This window comes from Eutrigla gurnardus (genome assembly GCF_963514095.1).
Source record: "Eutrigla gurnardus genome assembly, chromosome: 13".
Taxonomy (NCBI): domain Eukaryota; kingdom Metazoa; phylum Chordata; class Actinopteri; order Perciformes; family Triglidae; genus Eutrigla; species Eutrigla gurnardus.
The window spans coordinates 1,942,776-1,963,988 of NC_139936.1; the positions used below are offsets into that span (position 1 = coordinate 1,942,776).

General features: G+C 43.5%; 1 protein-coding gene across 5 annotated transcripts in view; it reads right to left on the reverse strand.

Moving 5' to 3' along the window:
* ncor2 (nuclear receptor corepressor 2) overlaps positions 1-21,213 on the reverse strand; it is an 87,448-nt gene that overhangs the window by 39,091 nt on the left and 27,144 nt on the right. For all 5 annotated transcript variants that reach the window (XM_084023940.1, XM_084023937.1, XM_084023939.1 and 2 more), the window contains exons 5-11: positions 17,724-17,906; positions 13,178-13,291; positions 7,149-7,205; positions 6,728-6,780; positions 3,448-3,514; positions 2,362-2,534; positions 2,068-2,161 (exon numbers count right to left, since the gene is read on the reverse strand). In XM_084023940.1, coding sequence (XP_083880066.1) covers positions 2,068-2,161; positions 2,362-2,534; positions 3,448-3,514; positions 6,728-6,780; positions 7,149-7,205; positions 13,178-13,291; positions 17,724-17,906 — 741 coding nt within the window. The remainder of the gene's footprint in view (positions 1-2,067; positions 2,162-2,361; positions 2,535-3,447; positions 3,515-6,727; positions 6,781-7,148; positions 7,206-13,177; positions 13,292-17,723; positions 17,907-21,213) is intronic.

Here is a 21,213-nt window from a genome sequence, read left to right on the forward strand (position 1 = left end):
TACTGTTCAAAAGTCTATTTTTTGCACATTATATTCATGAGACCGCATCCTGAACATACACTGTATATACCAGGTGGCCGTAGTCATGGCAACTTCCCCCGTTGGTTTGTGGATTACGGGTTTGAAAACTAGAGTTCAGCATTTTAGCAACCAGTGAAGGGAAGTGTGAATCGGCTAACAAAGTTAGCTTCTATAATTCAAGGTCAACTTTCCAGCTAAGTGTTAAAGTCATCTTAGTAGCTAACTAGCATTGGTAGCGACCTGTCAATCAGCAGGTGAGCCCCGCCCCCTAAAGCATCCCCTGCTTTCTGGTCTGACAGAATGCAGAATGTTGAAGGCATTTCAGCATTGGCTTCACTTTTTTCAGAATCTGAATCTTGCTGCTACGTCCTAACTGGGCTGCGAGCAACACAGCGATGTGTGCCATTTTGTTTTGTAGTTTTTCCTGTGGCTAAATTTGAAGGCGGACGAGGAACGTCTGATTCGTGAAGTTGAAATTAGAGAGATCACCAGATTGCTGCAACGTTTGCTACCCTCTGTCTGTTCATTGTGTTCGGGAATTTCCAGTAAATATAATTTTTTTTAAAGTACAAACGTCAGCCGGGCGGTTGTTGAATTATTCCTCGTTCAGCGTGACCAAAACGTAACGTTCCAGTTTCAATGAATGGATGAATTAATGGATGGAAGCAGCGTGAGCACCCTACAGGGCAACCTTGTCAGCCTAATTATGATTCACATAATTTAACTCAGTGGGCTAGACTGAGCCAAGACTTTAAAAAGGTGGGTCTATGTCCAAGTGGACTCTTGTTCCGTTTGTGTTTTTGGTGTGAAAACAAAACGTACCATCTGCAGGATTTTATTTGTATTTGTTTTTTGGGCTTTTTTGCCTTTTATTGAGAGAGAGAGAGAGAGAGAGAGAGAGAGAGAGAGAGAGAGAGAGAGAGAGAGAGAGAGAGATTGAAAGGGGGAGAGAGAGAGATGGGGATGGCATTGCAGAAAAGGCTGCTCGTTGGATTCAAACCCGGGGCCGCGGCGGTGAGGACTCGTCCTCGGTACGTGGGGCGCCAACTCTACCGCTGAGCTATGCTGGCGCCCAACGGCAGGATTTTATGAGCACAGATATGTGATTGTAGCACGATTTGAAAAGCTCAACTACTAATGAATCAATCTGCCGACGGAGAAATCTATTCTAGAAGGTCTGTATTTATTAAAGCAGGTTATGTCCCCTGATTTATTGGTCTAAAGCGCTTTAAAACGTTAAAAACGTTAAAACGTGTGACAGCGATCTCCCGGTGATTCGCGTTTTTCTTGGAAATGTGGATTTAATAACACTTTGTGTGCATAATTTTTTCAGAAGCGTTTCCAAAAATAAAAAAAGGAAGAAGAGGCAGCTAAATCTGCAGGCGACTACATGGTTGTGATTCTGTATCCCACGCTGACGTTTTGCCCACTCTGCCTCCCATTCATCAAAGTACAGCACACAAGAACAAAATGACTGATGCTGTTAATGTGTCGACTCCGCATAAACGGAGGGAAGAGAAACGAGGGAACGCTGTTTCAAAAAAAAAGAAAGAAAGAAAAAGAGGACAGGCAGTAAAAACCACCACAAACTATCAAAGTTTTGGGAGCATTTCAATTGAAAGCAGCTGTGCTCGCCGCCGGGCTCCGGTGGCCTTAAAGGACTGCTATTTAGCTTGGGCTAGCCGTGCTAGCATAGCTACCGCAAATGATCCAGTGGCATACCAGAGCATCTGTATAGCAGCTGGATTACACATTACTGAGTGGCATCTGAAACATTACAGTATGGGCCGTTTTACTGTGTACTAACGGTGATTCATATTCATGAAAACATGTTTCTGTATGAGGAAGCCAGCTTCATTAGTTACCTCCAGGATTTACAGTACTCTTTAACAACTTTGATTTGCCCTAATCAATAAAGAAACTTCAAAAAGACACTTTCTCTCCTGGTGGCCGTGCCAACGTTCAACACAATCCAGACAACTTTAATTTGATGTGGAATGATAATGATGAGAGTAGAGGAAGTGGAGGAGCAAACCATGTTTTTACCTCATGCTCCGATATCCCGTCAATGATCTCGGAGACCTCGTGTTCGCTGCGAGCGGCCGACGACGCCAGCCCACCTCCTCTCTGCCCAACACGGCTACGGAGAACGGGGAAAAAACACACGAGATCCGTCACTCAAAAAACAACCCACGCATCGCCTCCCACACGCCGCACCGTCAAACAAACCCACACTCAGAGCGGGAACTTGGCAACAAATCAAACGTGATCAAGTCAGTTCCATCAGGAAATTAAAAGCCTTTTACTCAGCCAATCACAGCACAACCTGGTGACCCCCACCTCTGCATGCGCTCCTGCAGCTCTCTTTGCTTGCGGATCTCCGGGAACTGTTTCTCGTAGTACTCCCGCACCTTGCCCTCCTTGGCTCGCCGCCGCGGGTTGCTCTCGATGCGCTCCACCTTCTTCTCCCAGGCCTCCATCAGCTGGTCGTAGCGCTGGCAGAACTTCTGTTCCTGAAGCAGCACAGAAAGGTGTCTCAGTCCACAAGCCCCTTCCATCTTGATGGCGAGACAGAAACGTGACGGAGCACTCATGGTTTTAACTCGGTGTCCCGCCATGAACCGCTACATGGTCAGAGGGGGGGCAGAGTGATATGTTGGTGTTCTCCGGGGAGTCTGGCCTCGAGCCACCACTCTGGCAGACGACGGCCTACTGGTTTTTCCAGCTTCCTCGCAGGCCGGCTGTAAAGCAGACCATTAAACCTGGTGGAGACACGACCCTCAGTGGGCTCATAAACCACGAGCTGATGTCTCCCCACACGCTCTGCCCACGAGCCGCCGCCGCCGCCTCCTCCTCGTCGTCCTCCTCCCAACACCAGAGGAGCATGGACACTCGTCTGACACAGGTGCTGCATTTGATCCTGTCCTTTCTGACCTCACATACATTTTCAACCCACAGCTGTGAAGCGGCTGTCGCTGGATGCAGATCTCATAGTAAAACCTGATTTGCAATAACGATTTTCTGTCAAGCCAGTTGATTTTCAAGATGTCCGCCTGGCTCGAGCATGAGAGCTCACCCCATTGATCCCTGCTTTATTTATAGTCATGCTCTTTGGCTCAGTCTCCCTCAATCACTGGCAGGCATGAGCGCAGCCCAACCTCGGACAACGCTCATTAGAAAAGCTTGGCTGACATGAGAATTCAAAAGATCTGGGACTTTATTTTCTTTTGACTGTGTGAGAGAATTCTTTTTTTTTTTTTTTACTGAGCACTGTACTGACAACAGATTATGCCCGGGGCTCTATTTCTCTTTGGTCTGCCTAAAATGGCCACTCACTTCAAGGAGGAGCTGGCCCAGTTTCACACTAGCCATCCGTCATGGGCGCAGTCCCAGCGGAGAGTCAAAAATGTGGAGTCCTCTACTTACCCACTGCTTACGAGCATGATTTCTCCTCTTGAAGTATAAGATGAGCTTCTTCCTCATCGCCTGGTTTCTGAGAGGGTCCAAGAAAAGAGAAGCAAGGACAAAAAAGAAAGAGGGGCAGAGGGATATCAATAAAAGGATGAGGTAAGGACACATAATAAATAATAATAATCAAAGTGTATGATATTCTCCTTCTAGCCTCTCCACTTCCTCCGCTTCACTTCTTCACCCGACAAATAAACAAAAACCACACTCACAAATAATGCCTGTCCTTGCATGCCACCGCTCGATAAACTCAAACTTGCTTCTGGGTGGAAAGGACAGCGAGGTGAGCCAAACTTATAAAACTTGTCTGGGCTGGGAACAGCCAGCCACAGTGCTTCAAATAAAGGTCAGGGCCAGTAATCTCCTTAGGCAGCCACTCAGTTTGTGTCTTTCTGTGCTGCGAGACAGAATTTTATTCCTGACACTTAATCTGTCAGTTGTAAGGTCACGTTTCCCCGCTGATTAATGTAATCTTATTCTACATTAGTCACTTGGGCTGAGCCGCAGGGTCCTTCAGGTCACAGGGAAGGACAGAAGACGAGGATCGCGCTACGGGTGGGTATGAGTTTTTAAAATTAAAATAAAAACGGAAGATCGCATGATAACATTTAGGGTCGGGAGGGATAAACACAAAGGATGACCCATTCTCCATTTCCCAAACATGTTATCTGCAATAACAAACCTGAGTCTAAACAGCCTTAACCCCCAACCTACATAAACACTCCCACACAAACAAACAGACACATTTTCAGCAAAGTCACTGCAGCAGAATCCAGCTAGATAGCGATCCTGATCCGGCATATAATGGTGAGAACTTACTTTGTATGGGACTGACAGATTCAGCTTTTTAAAGACAGAGATGGCATTGTCCTCTGGACACCAGATGGCAAAGGGAAAGATTAGAAACCCTGAACCCCTACGAAAGGTCTCCTTTGTCCGGCTCTAAGCCGGTGCCACTCCTGAGATATCGGAGAACACTGTAATTTGGCAAAATATCTCCAAAACATGACAGCTGAGAGAGCCATTAAAAAGGCATGCTTGTGACAGATGTTCCCCTGTGGTAGAGCACGCTGGGCAAAAAGGTTCCCAGACTTCAAAGTTTGGATTCTCTTTTGCTTTCATAGCAGTCGGAATATGCAAAGGGCGATATCGGGAGCAGAGCGGCAGCGAGTGTGCAGGAGGACGGGAGCTCCAGAGATATTTGTACTCATGGAAACCATCAGGGACCAGAGCCAAGGTTATCAAACCAGTTAGCACAACAAAGCAGTCAATTGTACTGGCTCAAAGGGACACAGTGGTATTTAATAACACACACACACAGATGGAGGGAGAGTTTTCAGTTAATTGCTTTGAGGCAATAATACTGATCAAACGGTGCAGGGATCAAAAGCAGTGAAGACAGAGCCGAGCGTGGCCAAGAGGTCAGACACATCTTCTGCATTGGCACGGCGTCCAGACCTCAGTGCCAACGCAGGAGACCAGCTATCACAACCCCGCATGTCCCTCAGTGCATCAGAGGTGAAAGATTACACAGCAGCTCCTCTTAACTGCATGTGACCATTAACATATGATATAGTACACATTCACCCAATGCAAGACAGGCACCCTGCTGTTCATATTCCAGGTCAAAATACCAGGTGGGAAAAATAAGAGACCAACAGACTTTTAAGTCAATTTCAGAGGTGATAGCTATGTTTGTTTATTTACTGTTTGTTTGACAAATGGATTATCTGAAGCTGTCAGCGCTTAAAAGACAAATTCAAAGAATTAAAATATGACCAAGCTACTTGGGGCTGCACAATATATATATATATATATATATATATATATATATATATATATATATATATATATATATATATATGGATATATATATATATATATATATCCGGATATATATATATATATATATATATATATATATATATATATCCGGATATATATATATATATATATATATATATATATATATATATATATCCGGATATATATATATATATATATATATATATATATATCCGGATATATATATATATATATATATATATATATCCACATATATATATATATATATATCCATATATATATATATATATATATATATATATATATATATATATATCCACATATATATATATATATATCCATATATATATATATATATATATATATATATATATATATATATATCCACATATATATATATATATATCCATATATATATATATATATATATATATATATATATAGTCTCAGCTTGAGCAACAATCACATTGCGGGACATGCGATGTTTGCAAATTAACACATCAAGTGTTTGATATAAAAAAGGAAAACTCCTCATGATTCTCATTTTCCATGACTAATCCATTCTTTCTGATTAATGACCTGCAGCCTCGATCGCTCCACCACATTTTCATGATGAACTCTTCTTTTTTTTTGTGTGTGTGGGAGGAGCCTCTACCGCAGCAAGCTGCAACTAATTCATGCACAACATTTATGGGGAACATTCCTGTATTATTTTTTTTTTTTCATATTGCAGAAAAACAAATATTGAAATGTCAGTTTTATTCCAACATTGTGCAGATCCATAGCGACACTAAAGCCAATTTCTTATGTGGCCAGAGTATAAACATGACACTGAAAACTTCTACCTGGCAGCTCAGCAGGGGCAACGAGACAGCAGCTGGGAGTCATATTCTCACATCATAATAAATAGTTTCCTATAGATTGATCTGCCGGCTGATTCCATTGTCACCATTACTGCAGTGTCATGTTCAACCTGAACAGTGGTGCAGGTTCTCCAGGTCCCTGGCATCATGTTTTTACCTCCGTGGCTGCCCTTGTTTCACACGTTTATGCCGGTAATGTCATTACTAAGTTGGCATAAAGACAGTTTCATAAAACCCCAATGAAATGCCATTCTTAGCAGGCTGCCAAAGGGGAAGGACGGTTGAGACAAGAGGTGATTCTCTCCATCAGAGGGAATACACAACTACAACAGGTGAGGTTTGTCTCTGTGGTCCAGGGCTTCTCCAGCTTTTTATGTGGTATTTTAGCATTTCGTTAGGACAGCTTTAACTGCAACCACTTATTTTAAACATAAAACAGGAGAGCTGTGACACCATTTGCATATCAAACAACCCAACATGAGCTCCCGTCTCCATGGTTAAACGCTCTCTTCAGCAGTTCAAGTGGCATTCAGACAGAAAACACTTCTTAAATGTAGTGACAGACTCACATTTTGATGTTCTCATGGTACTGCTTGGTATCAGAGGGCTGATTGTACAGAGGCTGCAACAGAAAAGGGAACAAACAGATATGTTAACACCAGGACAGAGAAGCGCTTTAGTGAAGCATCTTTGATTAAGATCAAAAGGTAAATTGTTTAAGGAGTTTAAATTCACTTGATTGTGTGTGTTTGACAACTAGATGTAAGGACAGATGTGTGGACATATACATAAAATATAATTGTAAACAAAGTGAGTGTGGGAATAACATAAAATAATAAAAGTCCCATTTTTTTTATTTACACTCTGGCTGAAGAGGCGTGCACCCAAGAACCTGATCCTGGTCTCTCCCAAGCATCCTTCAAACCTGAACTTCATCACAATGCTGGGTAAAAAACACACAAAAGACATGAAATCAAAGCCTCCACTCACCAGTTCGACCCTGGGTCCCAGTCCCTCCAGGATCCTGTGCGCCTCCTCTGCCTTTTTCTGGTGAGGGAACACAAACAGAAGCAGCACATTAGTCGGCCGCCTGCACCTCTGCCATCACCACGGCAACGCGGCAAGCATGCTCGCCTGATCGCCGGCTGCACCGCTGCTCGCTGGATGTATGGATGGATGGACGCAGCGGCTATTATTAGAGCTTTTAACACAAGCTGGGCCACAGCTCCTCGTCTCCCCCCCCCTCCCCACTTTCTCCTACCAGAAGAGAAAAAGATTACTCACCTCCCCTGAGCAGAGAGAGGAAGGGAGAAAGAGGAGGCAGGCAGGGAAGTCAGTGGGAGTGGAAGAGAAAGTGAGTGGGAGAGAAAGAGCAAAAAAACAAGGGAGGGGAGGGGGAGGCTAAAGGGCTTTGGTGCTTATCTCTAAGAGACATCTGATGAAAGAGAGAAAAGATCTCACCTCCAGCTCTACCTGCAACACTCAGCCTCCGAGAACTAAACCAGAAAGCAAGAGAGGAGAAGAGTCGGGGCATAAAGCCGAGCACCATCTCCGGAGGATGACCTCTGCAGCTCTGCTCCTCCATACATTTTTATATTTAGCTCCGGCAGACGAATGTGTGCGCCGTGTCCCAGACTACACCTCTCCATGGTGGCGGCGCTCTCTCTCTCTTATTCCACTCTCCATCGATCAAACGGACCCTCCTCGGTGACACGCAACATGCTCCGGTGCTTTTCTGTCTCACTTCATCTCCTTCAGTGACCTCGCAGTGAGACGGGCAGGGCTGACACGTTCACAGATGGGATGTGAGGGAGGGGATTTTAGAGGTGATAACAGTGTGTGTGTGTGTGTGTGTGTGTGTGTGTGTGTATGTGTGTGTGTGTGTGTGTGTGTGTGTGTGTGTGTGTGTGTGTGTGTGTGTGTGTGTGTGTGTGTGTGTGTGTGTGTGTGCGTCAACCTTTATCCCTCACCAGCCACCACGTCATGCTGCTTCCTTGTCCCTTTCACTCCGTCTTCGCTGCAGAGGCGACACAGGAGGTATTTGGGATCTACTCTGAAGTTTATACAAGACTCACGCTAACGGACTTGGATGTAAGACCTGGAGGAGCTCACGCACACGAGCTCAACTCAAGACTTCCAACTGGGTCACCTGAGAGGGAAGCCAAACCACTTGGCTCCGGTTTGATAAGTGCATTTCCTCTGAAATAATAAACGACTCAGATTTGTCCATACTAGACACATCATTCTAATGCAAATAAGGTAACATGATGCTATTATTCTTCCTCGACTCGTTTTGCATTGGTTTCCTCATTCACGCGGCTTCCTCAGCAGTGAGTAGGTGTAACACGCTGCAGAGTATTGCCTCAGAGAGCTCGCTCACTACACAAGCAGTTAATGAACAGCAATTACTAAAAAACAGCCTCACATCCTCAGGGAGCCTCAAAGATGCTCTTCTCTCTCTGGCTGTCATTTTATTTAGGTTTTAGACCCAAATTTTAAAACAAGACTGCACAATGCAGACATCAACACTCGTCCCGTTCAATAATAGACATTAAAATGGAGCTATAAAGAGAAAAAGGGGGCGGAGGAGATGCAAAAGAAGCACAGTATTATCTTTGCTCTAAAAGTATGGATAATTACAGAGAGAGTAACTGCCCTCTCGATCCATCTCCACCACACACACTATCACACACACACACACACACTATCAAACACACACACACACACACTATCAAACACACACACACCCTCATCATGAGACCCAAGCAGAGCGGCTCCATTACATCCATCATCAAGTCTTCTTCTATACAGCATGATGTCCATTCAGAGTCAAACAGCACCGTCGTCCACAAACCAGCGGGTTTGTGGACGACGTCACCATGACGACGTCCACGTCTTACATACAGTCTCTGGTGACAACCGTGAAACCAACACTGCTGGTGCTTGAGAGAGAAGCAAACAAAGGAACAGAGAAGCTGGAAGGCCGTCTTCATGCGGCGCAGACACGAGGATTTAGGATTGTTCAACAGAATTATGATAATGCAGTCTCTTTCTGTGGTGCTCATGTCTGTGACAGCTAAGCTCCAAATATGAGAGGAGTGAACTCGAGCTGAGCCATCCCCGGGGTTCGACGACTGGCCGTTGTCTGAGAAAGCTGCCGACACTGAGCCCAGAAGGGACGGATGACACCGCGGTGACACCAGCTCAACAAGCTGAGTTATCGGAGTCACGCTTTAACGCACATGCACCAATATGCATGAATACATATTTGCACACAATAAATAACACGCACAACAGGTTTGGAAAGAGCTTTAGTGACAAATGCCTTTTCAACCTCCTTCTACATCACATTCCCGGTTCTATTAAGACACCTATTTGACAAAAAATGCAGAAGAAATTACATAAAAATATATTTCTCCGTATTTTTAAATCGAATACGATATTATTTATATCGAAATCAAATAAAAAAAATGTCTTCCTGGAAAATAAAATGTGCTCACATCATGACATGATGTTACGGTCAGCCCATCTGTATGGAAGATAAATACTGCCATTTCAGCTCGACTTTAAGTCTTAATGCAACATCAATACAGCATCTCCACTTCATGCCCGTGGGCAGATAGATGTCTGATATTAAAAATAAAAAAGCATAAATCCAAGCCAGTTGTTGAGAAGACATAAATAAAGCCATGAACGTTATATGACCAGGCAGTTAATGTGACACTCAAGTTTGCCATTGTTCTTCCCCGTCACAGATAAACAAACTGGAACGGGGACTGGAACAAATACAATCAGACAGACGGGAAAGCGGCCCTGGTGGCTTTTATCAGATCCAAGACATCCACTGAATTACCTGTGTGTGAGAGAGCAGATATCTGTCTGATCTGGTTAACCACGCCGGGTTCAGTGCCACCATATTCACCGTCTGGTCTATTTTCTCTGCTCGCCGCGAGCAAAAAATAATAATAATAATCCTACCAACATAAATGATCTCATTCTGATAAATGATAATATCCCCCTCTCAACCTGCTGCTCCCCCGGAGTTTTAACTCCCCCTGATTCACCTCACACATGATCAAATTTAAAAACCCATCCACTACATTTATTAGAAATAGCCTGGTGCTGTGAGAGACCGTGCTTTTTAAAGAGGGAACGCCAAGAGCTGAAAACATGTAAACTAAAGTGTCTCATTTGGATCGCATCAGGATGTGAGACACTATCTAATCTGATTTCATTAGGAATTAACAGAGGCGTACAGACCTACCTGAGTTAAGGATGTAAAGTACACATACTTGTCTTCAGAAAGACTCCAGTAAAAGTAGAAGTACTGATTCAAGTGTAAAAGTACAGGATCTGAATATACTCAAAGTATAAGTAATAAGTACTACTGGCTGTTTTTTTGCAAGGTAATTGAATCTCACGTCATATTAATGAGAAACTATCAATAATTCCCCTTAACTGGAAAATGTGAGGAGAGGAAAGAACAGATATAACAAACGTATTTGTACTTCATTGCTTCCCACCTCGGGGAAATCAATAGAAACCACGTTCTAGTGACTAAAAGAATGAATATGACTGAACGCTGTGAGTCACTGCAGCTTTGGGTATAGCGTGAGTGAAACTAGAAAAAACCTGGAGGAGCTGGTTCGGTGGAGGGAGGAGGGAGGAGGAGGGGGCAGTGAGTACATCCTGCCTGTCAGGGGGAAGTGGAAAGTGTTACAGAGGTCAAGCTACATTGTGGAGTCAGCCATGATGAATTGAGAGGTGCCGGGGTTTAGCTGAGCTGGTCAGGCTGCTCGTCCTGAAGGACCTTCCCTTTAAAAGAACAACACACTGGATCCGTAGAGCACCTTTTTTAAAACACCTGGGTTACGAGGTGCTTTACATTAACTTCAGCAGGGAAGACGAGAAAATCACAGGATGTAAAAATCCACGTTGATCCTCTGTAGGTTTACGTTTGGCGCTCAGTAGAGCGCCGGGTTCTGATTGGATGACCTACGCGGGCGTCGAGTGGTGTCAGGGATTAGCAGCTCAGAGATGTCAGCGAGAGTTCGGCCATGGAGCGTCTTATAAGTGATTAAAACAATCTTCAATCCTCAACTTTAAAAAAGGTCTTCTCCAGTATGTTGGTGATTATCTGGGACAGCTGTGCTGCTGTTAAGGATTTAGCCTCTTGCTCAATGACACTCAGGCAGGGTTTTAAACTTAGGGGTCACCGATATTCAGCATTTTTATGGTCATTGTATCGGTCCTATTTAAGCCGATTTGCTGATAAAATTATACATGTTTTGGCTCTGATGCAGCAGCAGACACTACCCTGGTCTTTATTTTAACTTCAGGGAACTATTTTATTCATTTGTTTCTTCCACCGTTAAATCATACTTTATTTGTATGGAAACTTTCATGCAAATTTCAAGACAGGAAATAAAAATGAGATATGATATGAACATAAAACACAGGTAGCCAACATTGCATACATATAATAATGCTGACATTTCAATCACTTATTGTATTTATTTTTACTTCATAAAACTTCCAGGAATGATTGCACTTATGTATTTGGACACCTTTTTAACATGTATCGGTTATCGGTTTAACCCTGAAAAAGCCACATTGGCTCATCGACCCCTATGTTTAACTCCATTTGCAGCCTATTTTCTCGCCACGCTACGCTGCCTTGTCATTTCATGAAAAGCATTTACCTTGAAGGTGTCACAGAGATGCCGCTCTCCCTTTTCACTTTCAAGTGTGAAGCTTGAACATGAGCTTCCCAGAGGGAGCGTGTTCAGAGAGGTTGGATCTGGGTGTGATACAGTGTGAGAGAGAGGAGTTCCCTGCTGTTCCAATAAAAACCACTAGGGGGACTGAGAGCACTGAGAATCCCTCACAGCACCACTGGTTATAATAAATATTGCTGCGAGGAGGACGTTTACAAAACAGCAATATACGACCTCCCAGCTGCTCGGCTCTGCTTTTCTTGAAAGAATGATTATACTTGCACAGCTGATAAAAGACATGGATCTGTTTCAGTGTGTGTGTGTGTGTGTGTGTGTGTGTGTGTGATTCATCATGCCTGCTGTGTTGACCTTTAGCAGCTTATTCTGTTCGGCAAGAGTTCTGCCTCACATGACATAAAGATTGGGAGGGTGAGGTGGGAGATAAATATTTTCTGGCATCTGCTTTTGTTGACAACGTTTTTTGTTTGTTTGATGATAACATCAAATCAAGGTAAATTAAAATGACATACCTCGAAGGAAAAAAACCAAAACGTCTTCTTCAGTGCTACGGTATTCTGCTCAGCATTACACTACAAAAGCACTCCAAAGGTTTTCTACACAGTCTGTGAAATGTATTGAAAAACATCACGAGCGACGTTCACCCCACGAGGCTTCCGCTGGCGGTGAAATCTCTCGTTAAAGCGGCACCTGCTGGGTAATCTAGTTGACCTTAAACGCACCGTCTCCACCTCCGACAGACTAGCTGCCCTCTCCAGGTATGGCAAGATATGGAAATCTGCTTCAAACTCAGGCCTGGTATCACTTTACATTTAGTTTAGTTTAAGAAACACATGTTTTTGTATATAGGACACATCTTTTTAGTGGAAAAACAATCACATATTGTGAAATGAGATGACCATGAAGCATAAGGTCTCCTTGCATAAATAAATAAAAAAAAATTGTTTTTCTTCTCATTTTCACCCGTCTACCATGACAGCTTGTTCAAGTCACTTGTAATGATATTTATAATTATTCCAATGATCAACTAATTGTCTTTTTTAATGGAATAAACTCCCATATAGTCCCATCACAGACATCAGGGCCAGACAACCAAGGCAATATTAAATGATTTACTTTAGTTTGTTAGTTCCAACGAAACAACACTGAACCGTGGAGGGGAAAAGCTCCCGGCTCTCTCTCGTCACGGCAGCTCACTGCATATGTGATCAAGCCGAACCACACTGCCAACGCGAGGTAATCTGGGCCCGGGCGGTTTGAGTGTGTGGTGCGTATTCTACTGACCCGGTTCTCATCGTAGATAATCTGCACCAGGCTGCGGTGCTTGGCCTCGCTGGGCGGCGGCGAGATGGTTCGCTCCGGCTCGTGCGGCTTTGCGGCCTCCTCCTCCAGCTGTTGCTGTAACAAACAAACAAACAAAGATGTCAGCTACCACTGAACAAATCCACCAAAAACAGGTCTGATCTTCCAGGAAGACCTGAGGTTCACCAGCTCCTGTAGCGAGGTGTGCGTTAGATGAACCCCCCCCAGCTCTCCAGCAGGGATGAGACTAAGTGTCCTATTAGCTGTAATGGCTATTAACTCCCCAGGGCCTTGTTAATCAGAGTTACTACAACAGCCTGTAAACAAAGCCAAAGCCTGCTGTGTGGCTGGAACATCCAATGAGAGAGTCCGAAAAAAAAAGAAGAGGGAAATGTGGGGAAATTAACACCAGACGAAACAGTGGAGTTTCTCTAATTCACAACTCACTCTGGCATGTAACAAAACATTATTTGGACAGAAACCGTGGATTTGAAAACTGAGAACAAACAAGAGACAGACGGCAAGTAAGAAAGAGTTTTGTTTTTGGGTCTTGGCAGGGAGAGCCGTGAGAAACTGGCAGCGTCGAGGTGCGTCAACCTTTACGTGTCGCTGCCAATCATGTTCAGTTATTGCTTTTTTTTCTGTCAATCTTCCCTTGAAGGAGCACGGATCGTACAGAGGAGAAGCCCGTTGTGAAAAAAAGCACTTTTACATTGACACACTCCGACAGATTCGGCAGCTTGGACAGAAATCCGATATTAAAGCAGACAGTAAATGCAACCATACAGCATTAAAAGAGGCCGTTCTATCCAGATGTTGTAAAGGTGTTAATGGACAAGTCTGGATCATTAATCCTCCCTTCCTTCTGCCTGTGATAATGGCAGGCGATAATGAGACAACATGTATATAAACACTTAAATGATTTATGCTTTGTGCCTTACGCTGCACAGAAAACAGCCATGTCATCATGTCCAGTATATCATAAAGAAGGCTTATACAGTTAAAAGGCCCTCCTCTTCCTCCAAACAACAGCATGTTAGGACCTACGTTGAGTTCTTCATAGTGAAGTACAGACTGTATCTGGTACACTATAGAGACGACCAAACATACCGTCAACAGTTAATTGTTGTTGACGGTATGTTTGGATACGGTGTGTGTGTTGTGCAGGCGGGTGAAGCGGAGTGCATTCAGCTGGAACTGTCCGCCCGCAGGCCCGAGTCCGAGTGTGGCAGAGTGGCGTGCATATAGCTGATCTACAGTTAAGTCAGCCCCCCCTCCTCATCTCCTGTCGGGGGGCTTCAGAGGGGGGGAACGCCGGCCGCCAGGGGATCCACATGGGAGCGGAGCAAGATGGATCATCATGTGCCACGAGAGGCCGGGATAAGCATCTGGTGAAGGGAACGCAGACATTCCCATAGAGACCCCCCTTCCCTTTCACAAACCCACCACAGAGTAAAATAAAATAAACCAGCCATCCTGAGCTCGGCTGACATGACACAGGCTGGCCGTGAGATAAGCCCCTCCCCATCCACTCACTCTGCCACAACCTTTTAAATAAAGTTTTACTGTGCTTCTTCATTAGTCCAGATGTTTTAATGCTTAAAAAAAAAAAAAAAACTGCAAGCGTATTGAGGGGGGGTGGAGTGATTTATGCTAAGCAGAGCTTAGTCTCTCAATCATTCACAATTACAACCGTAACGGGGGAAACACGATAGCCAGCTTTACTTTGGTTCTTATAAAGTACGCAGATTCATTACATATACATATATATATATATATACACATATATATATTTGTGTTATTGAGTAAACATTGCTTTTATTAGGTGAAATGTTGACTGCAACAACAAAGAAAAACACTTGCATTTGTGAGCAAACAATCATGAGCATGTGATTTGGATACGAGTTAAAACAACCCCACTGGGATGTTTTTAATTATCGCTAACATGTGTTGCTATCGTGTCTACAGTCATTGTTATTATCAAAGTAATGTAGCGGGGGAGGGTAAAGGTTCTGTTTATTCATACCTTCCTGACTCGTCACCGGGTAGATGGTATATGACGGTATGCGTCGGGGGTGGGCTGGCCTCCTATCATAACACGAGCTATCACAGCTATAACGTTACCGATAATTTAATATTCCCTCCCTGTCTCTCTCTCGACCACACACACAGTGGGCCGACACATCGGGGGCTGGACGGAGCAGGTGGTGGTGCAGACGGGCCATGTGACTATAAACTAGGGGTGTCGACGGTTAACAAGCATGTTTTTGACTGCTTACCCAAGTCGGTCTATAGGTTAGAATTTTCTGCTGTTCGGACAGAACGCTCTCGGACATTTGAATCCGATTGGCTCTTGTGATCAGCCTTTAAAGAGACCGCCAGTCAAACTATTTAGAACACAGAACAAGTATCAGCTGTACTACTTACTTAAAAATCAAATTAAAGATTTACATCACAAAACATCAGAACAGGCTGGATGTAGTCCTTCATAATGCGACGGCAAAGCTCATTGAGTCAGCGGAGCGCCGGAGGAAAAGGGAAGCTTGTACGTCACATCAACTTGCTTTTTTATTTTGGAAAGCAAATTAACTAAAACTGACATCGCTACGATAAACAACGTACTTTTAAAGGGCTTCCTGTTACACTATAGAGGCGAGCTCCTGCACTACAACACATCACGTCAATGCAGCATCATAGAAAACTCAGCGTCTGTATTCATGACGGCACTGAGAGTCATACTGTAATAACGCCTGAGTCTTAATCAAATACATGCATTTCAAAAAATATTCACTGGAGCTTTTTGATCAAGCTCATCATAATCAATATTTAAGCTCATCAAAGCAATAGCTCCATATAGGAACTCCACAAAACGCATGTAGATGTAATCTTTTTTTTGGGGGGGGGGGGGGGGGGGGGGTAATAATTGAGTATAATGAAATGAAAGTGAGCATAACCGCATGCTTGATGGAGGAGGGAGAGAACTCAACCGTACAGTCTCTCTACCAAACATGGCAGGCAGCCAAAGAGGGAGATAGTGCTGCCGGAATATGAGTGGTTTAGCAGTCACAAAACCTCCGCCATTATCCACCTCCTCCCCCAGGGAAGCTGTTATTTATAGCCTAATATATTTTAACCTACTTTTCTCCCGAGTAAAAAAAGCCGAAGAGAAGGGAAGAAGGGAATGCAGCCGGCCTGGAGTGTGTGTGTGTGTGTGTGTGTGTGTGTGTGTGTGTGTGTGTGTGTGTGTGTGTAGGAACTTGAATGCAGCGATTACAACATGGCAACGTCTGCTGGAGACTTTATTCCGCCGATGCCAACCGGAGTCTGGCAGCGAGAGTCAGAACTGGAAAACCACACATGAACACTTCAAACAAGCAAACCGCTGCCACCGAGAAAATCCAACGAGGCCAGCACCGGCAAAGACGTAGACGTCTACGAGTGTCACGCATTAAAAAGGTACCTCATCGTGCTTTTAGACGAAATATGAGCAGAATGTGTGGATAAGGGATTACGTCACATATCACGATTAAAAACAAACACTTTCTCGGCTCGCATATACGTTGAATAAATAGGTACATTCTTAAAAAACTCAGGATGGAGTGGATGGATTTTCAATTCTGATCATGTGGGAGGGTGATCTGGGGGAACTGAACCTCCAGGAAAACAGCAGGAAGAGAGCGTGGGATGCATATATATGATCATTTAACAGGATTAAAGCCTTTGTGTCATACATAATACATCATTTATATAATTTGTGGTAGATTATCAGTGTATTTTTTGCTCAAGGCACATGGAGAAAACAGATCAGACGCCGAAACGCCTGTGATGCATCGCCGTGTGAACATTTGGTTCACATGAACGGACTCAATGCATAAATAAAAGATCTTATGATTTGTGATTAAAGAATATTTGTGTGACGCAATAAAAATATTTGTTTCCTAACCAAATTTAAAGTGGTTCAAGTAGCTTTTAGTGCCATTTAGAGTTGTAAGCATCATTTGATTATTATTGGCATAATATTGTGAATTGCAATTATTTTGGCCGGGATTATAACGACATTCATTTCATATCGTCCCACGTCTACTCCTACTGTCACACATTATCTCTTCATGCAGGTTGCACACAAAATAAAACCTCATGAAAAACACTTTGAAGTACATAAATTATCTGCTAGAAGGGAAGCTCATAAAAAGCTGAAATCTATCCACATCCGCTACAAAACCATCCTTGTTGGGATTTGATCACAAAGTGACAGAATGTCAACACAATCGAGACAAAACTGTATTTTCTAATCTAGTTTCCAAAGCCCTTCCTGCTGCATAAGCTCCCACCTTCACGTCTATCTGGTGCTACGATTATCAACGTGTTAAATCACTGGCAGAGAAATATAATTCCAAAGTCGGAGACACCTACGGCAGAACTTCTCCACGGGGAAACAAAAATCCACATTAGAATCAGAGCTCTAAGCAGTCTAAAGCACAAAGCAAGCCGATGTAACGTCAAAGACCAGATCCTCAGGTGTGCAGACCTGTTTCTTGCGAAGCTTGCAGATCTGCTGCTCCACCATGGTGATCTCCCGGTCCACGCGGTCCATGTTCTGGATCAGCTCCTCCTTGGAGAAGCGAGCCGGCACCAGATCCAAGTCGGGGTCCATGTGGACCGGGCTCACGGGCGAGATCGGCTCCAGCTTCCCCATTCCACTGCCACGATCCTGCAGAAGCACAACATGCAAAGATGCATACAATATTAATATCATTGTAGCCTCTGGGAAAGTCAAACACAGCAGAAGGCCTGAAGGTTACTTGATCAGAAATCCTCCAAACACAGTGTGTATCCTGTGGGAAGGTAACACGCCAGTAATTAAGTCCTGTGGGGAGTGAAAGCCAGCTTAGTGTCTCAATGTCACTCCACCACTAATGAATATGAGGGCACAGCCTTCACTGCCAGAATTATGCACAAGAGGCTCCGTTTGAAATATCATTTTAGAGGGGAGGGGGGGGTCTGAAGGGTAGTACAACATGTGTAGATACTCAGGAAATATGAATTAGTCAAGTCTTCTGGCAGAGAAATGAAAATACACAGTACAGCTCATTAACTCAGCAGCTGTAGAGAGAAATCATTACAACACTGATCTTCCAAGTACAGTACACACTCTATAAACCAGTGTTGGATCCTCTCTAGTCAATTACATCTCATTTATACGGTCATATCATAACAACAGTTATCTCAGGACACTTTTACATGGAGCAGGACGAGAACACGCTCCTGATTTTCAAAGACAATACATTTCAAAATCCCATCATCACCCAGGAGGAGGCGATACCAAGTGAGAGCGGCAAAACAACCTGCCTTAACAGGTTTAACTATAGCAGAAATGTGGAGCAGACCAGGAGTTCGGTGTTGGTAGTAATATTAGTATTAGTAGTATTATTAGCAGTAGTATTGGAAGTGTTTCTGATGTTGCTTGCAGGCGAATGTTGTCATTTTCCGCACTTCTAAGGCAACTTCTGTAAAAGACCAAAATTTGACGCGATTTCCCTCCGAGTTTAACGATAGCCAGCCGAAGATATGAGCTGATATATAACGCCCATTTAACACAGTTACATTTATCAACTCACAAAAAGCAACTAAAATATGATTTAGTCGTTTTATAACTGGGCTCTTCGACCCATTAAAATGAAATACGCTGAATATCCCTCTGTTCATCTTTAGGTAATTCTTGTGCTTCAGGGAGTGTGATCTTCTTTAAAGTAATCAGCATGTTAATCTGTTAACCCCCCCCCATTACACCGGTGCAGCTGTAACAAAGAATGATGCGTCTGTCACCTCATATCGTCCACCGTAGTAGTGTTTCATTTCAGAGAGCAGATCACCTTTTTCACCGTCATCTCCAGCTCAGTTTAAGTAAAAAAAAAATCATTTTTTCTCCAAAAATCTGTCAGTTCTCACATGAAAAACTCTATGTGTGGCCCTACTTTCTGCACGTATGTGAGCATGCTTCAATCACAGGCTCCACAAATGACTGCGTGTGTGATCCAGCTTGGGTTTTTTTGTTCTGCGTTATTTTTAAACGTCTGAAATGAAGGTTATGTAAGTGAGCTAATCTGGACCAGGCAGGCAGCATTGTAGCGCCGTAGACCTGCTGTGATTGGAAATGTCAGCAGCCAGAAGATGTTGAGGGGCTGTCCTAGATCACGAAGCCCACGTTAGCCAGAGACAATTAGTCATAATAACTCACCATACATGAATACAAAAAAGGGAAAAACAGCTCCGAGGACGGCTCTACTTTGTCTAAAACAACAACATGAATGCAAATAACACAATTACCCTCTTGTGTTGCAGCTCAGCATGCCGGTAGTCCCTCTCGGGGGACAGAATCATGGTAATGTAAAACCAGATACCATTACACGACCGGTGTGCCGGGCAATTACAATCCCAAGGCTTACAGAGGAGGTTCAGAACATAATCTTGGTTTTGGGAGGATGGCATCGTGTGTTCAAACAGCACAGGAGTTGTTTATTCCTGATATTTTTATTTTTATTGTGCTGCAAGCCCAAGGACAGTTAGGTGGGACGCTATGAAAATTTAATGTCACGATCATCCTGAACCAAAACAATTGTGATTCATGATAAAACTGGAATCACTTTACATATTTATTACAGACGGGTGTATTGTGTCACAGATAAGATGGAAAAACAATCAAATCATTTTTAACAAGATCAAATAAAAGGATTTGTATCCTGTGTTTTGTTTTAAATCAGGATCGTGAGGATATTAACGATTATCCCGATAAAATCTTATATTATGTGTTAATGTTTAGAGACTGGGTTGGTTTGATGCTGCGTTCAGGTGTCACAGTACAGCAGCACATCAGCAGCTACTACACCTGTGACAGTGTGAAAAGGTCAGAGGCCGGTGGTTAAGCCCTCGGCCCAGCACTGCTTACACCCCGACGTGCCCGCTCACATTTAGAACATTCCCCTTCATGATGTCTGGGCGGCCGTGAACCAGGTTTGTGTTAAACTCCCTCTGGGTCTCACTGTGTCTGTGTACAAGTGTTGTGTTTGGTAAGCAGCAGCCTATGTGACTGAGTCACGAAGCCTTGAAGGACCGTACCAGGCGTTACGACGCGTCATCAACCATCGACAACATCACCTGGTTTACATGAACCTCCACCATGTTCACCACTGTGAGCTGGACGTAGTTTATCGTTTGTCAAGGTGCGTTCAAACACATCATCACTAAAATCCTCCTCCTAGCTCAAAGTCCAGGTCTAAATTAAAGTCCTGTAAGGGACTATTTTTCCAGGCGTAATAACGTTTGGCTGAACTGCTGTCTTGTGATTGACAGCTCAGAGGGCAGAGCCAAAGTATAAAGGAGGTCAACGATTGGCTGAAAGGTGAAGCTTTAAAATACAATATACGTTGTGAACCAACAACCTGTGCAGGTCTTGTGTTGCTGCTAACTTTTCATGTTCCGTTCTTTGAGCCAATGATTGTGAACACTAATGTCAAAAGAAACCAATCATTAATGTGAAAATTAATCAAGTAATATAAAGGATATAAAGAGAACATGAGGGAAATCAAGAGGGTAAGGCGACTAAGTGTCTTTTAAATAATGAATGGTGTCCTTGTACAAGAAAATTAAGTATAAATTATACTTTTTATGGAAGACTTTATTTACAACAAGTAACAATGTCACCTCCACTGCTGTAATATTAAAGAAAGCAGTATTTAAGAGTTGTTTTTGTTACTGAACATGTGTCAATGAGGTCAGAAACAGAGCTGCTGGTATTATTATGACTAGAAACACTGAGCATACATTAGGCTGGGAGGCATTCACACGATGCTCTGTGTGTGTGTGTGACATTCTGCAAGGCTTCATCTACGGAAGTCAAAATATTTAGAAAATACCAAACCAATTAATTGGAGACAGCTGGCACAGAGTCACTCTCTGGTTGTCAACATGAGCATCATAGTCAGCAGTGAAGTTTCACAACAAGATATTTTACTGCACAA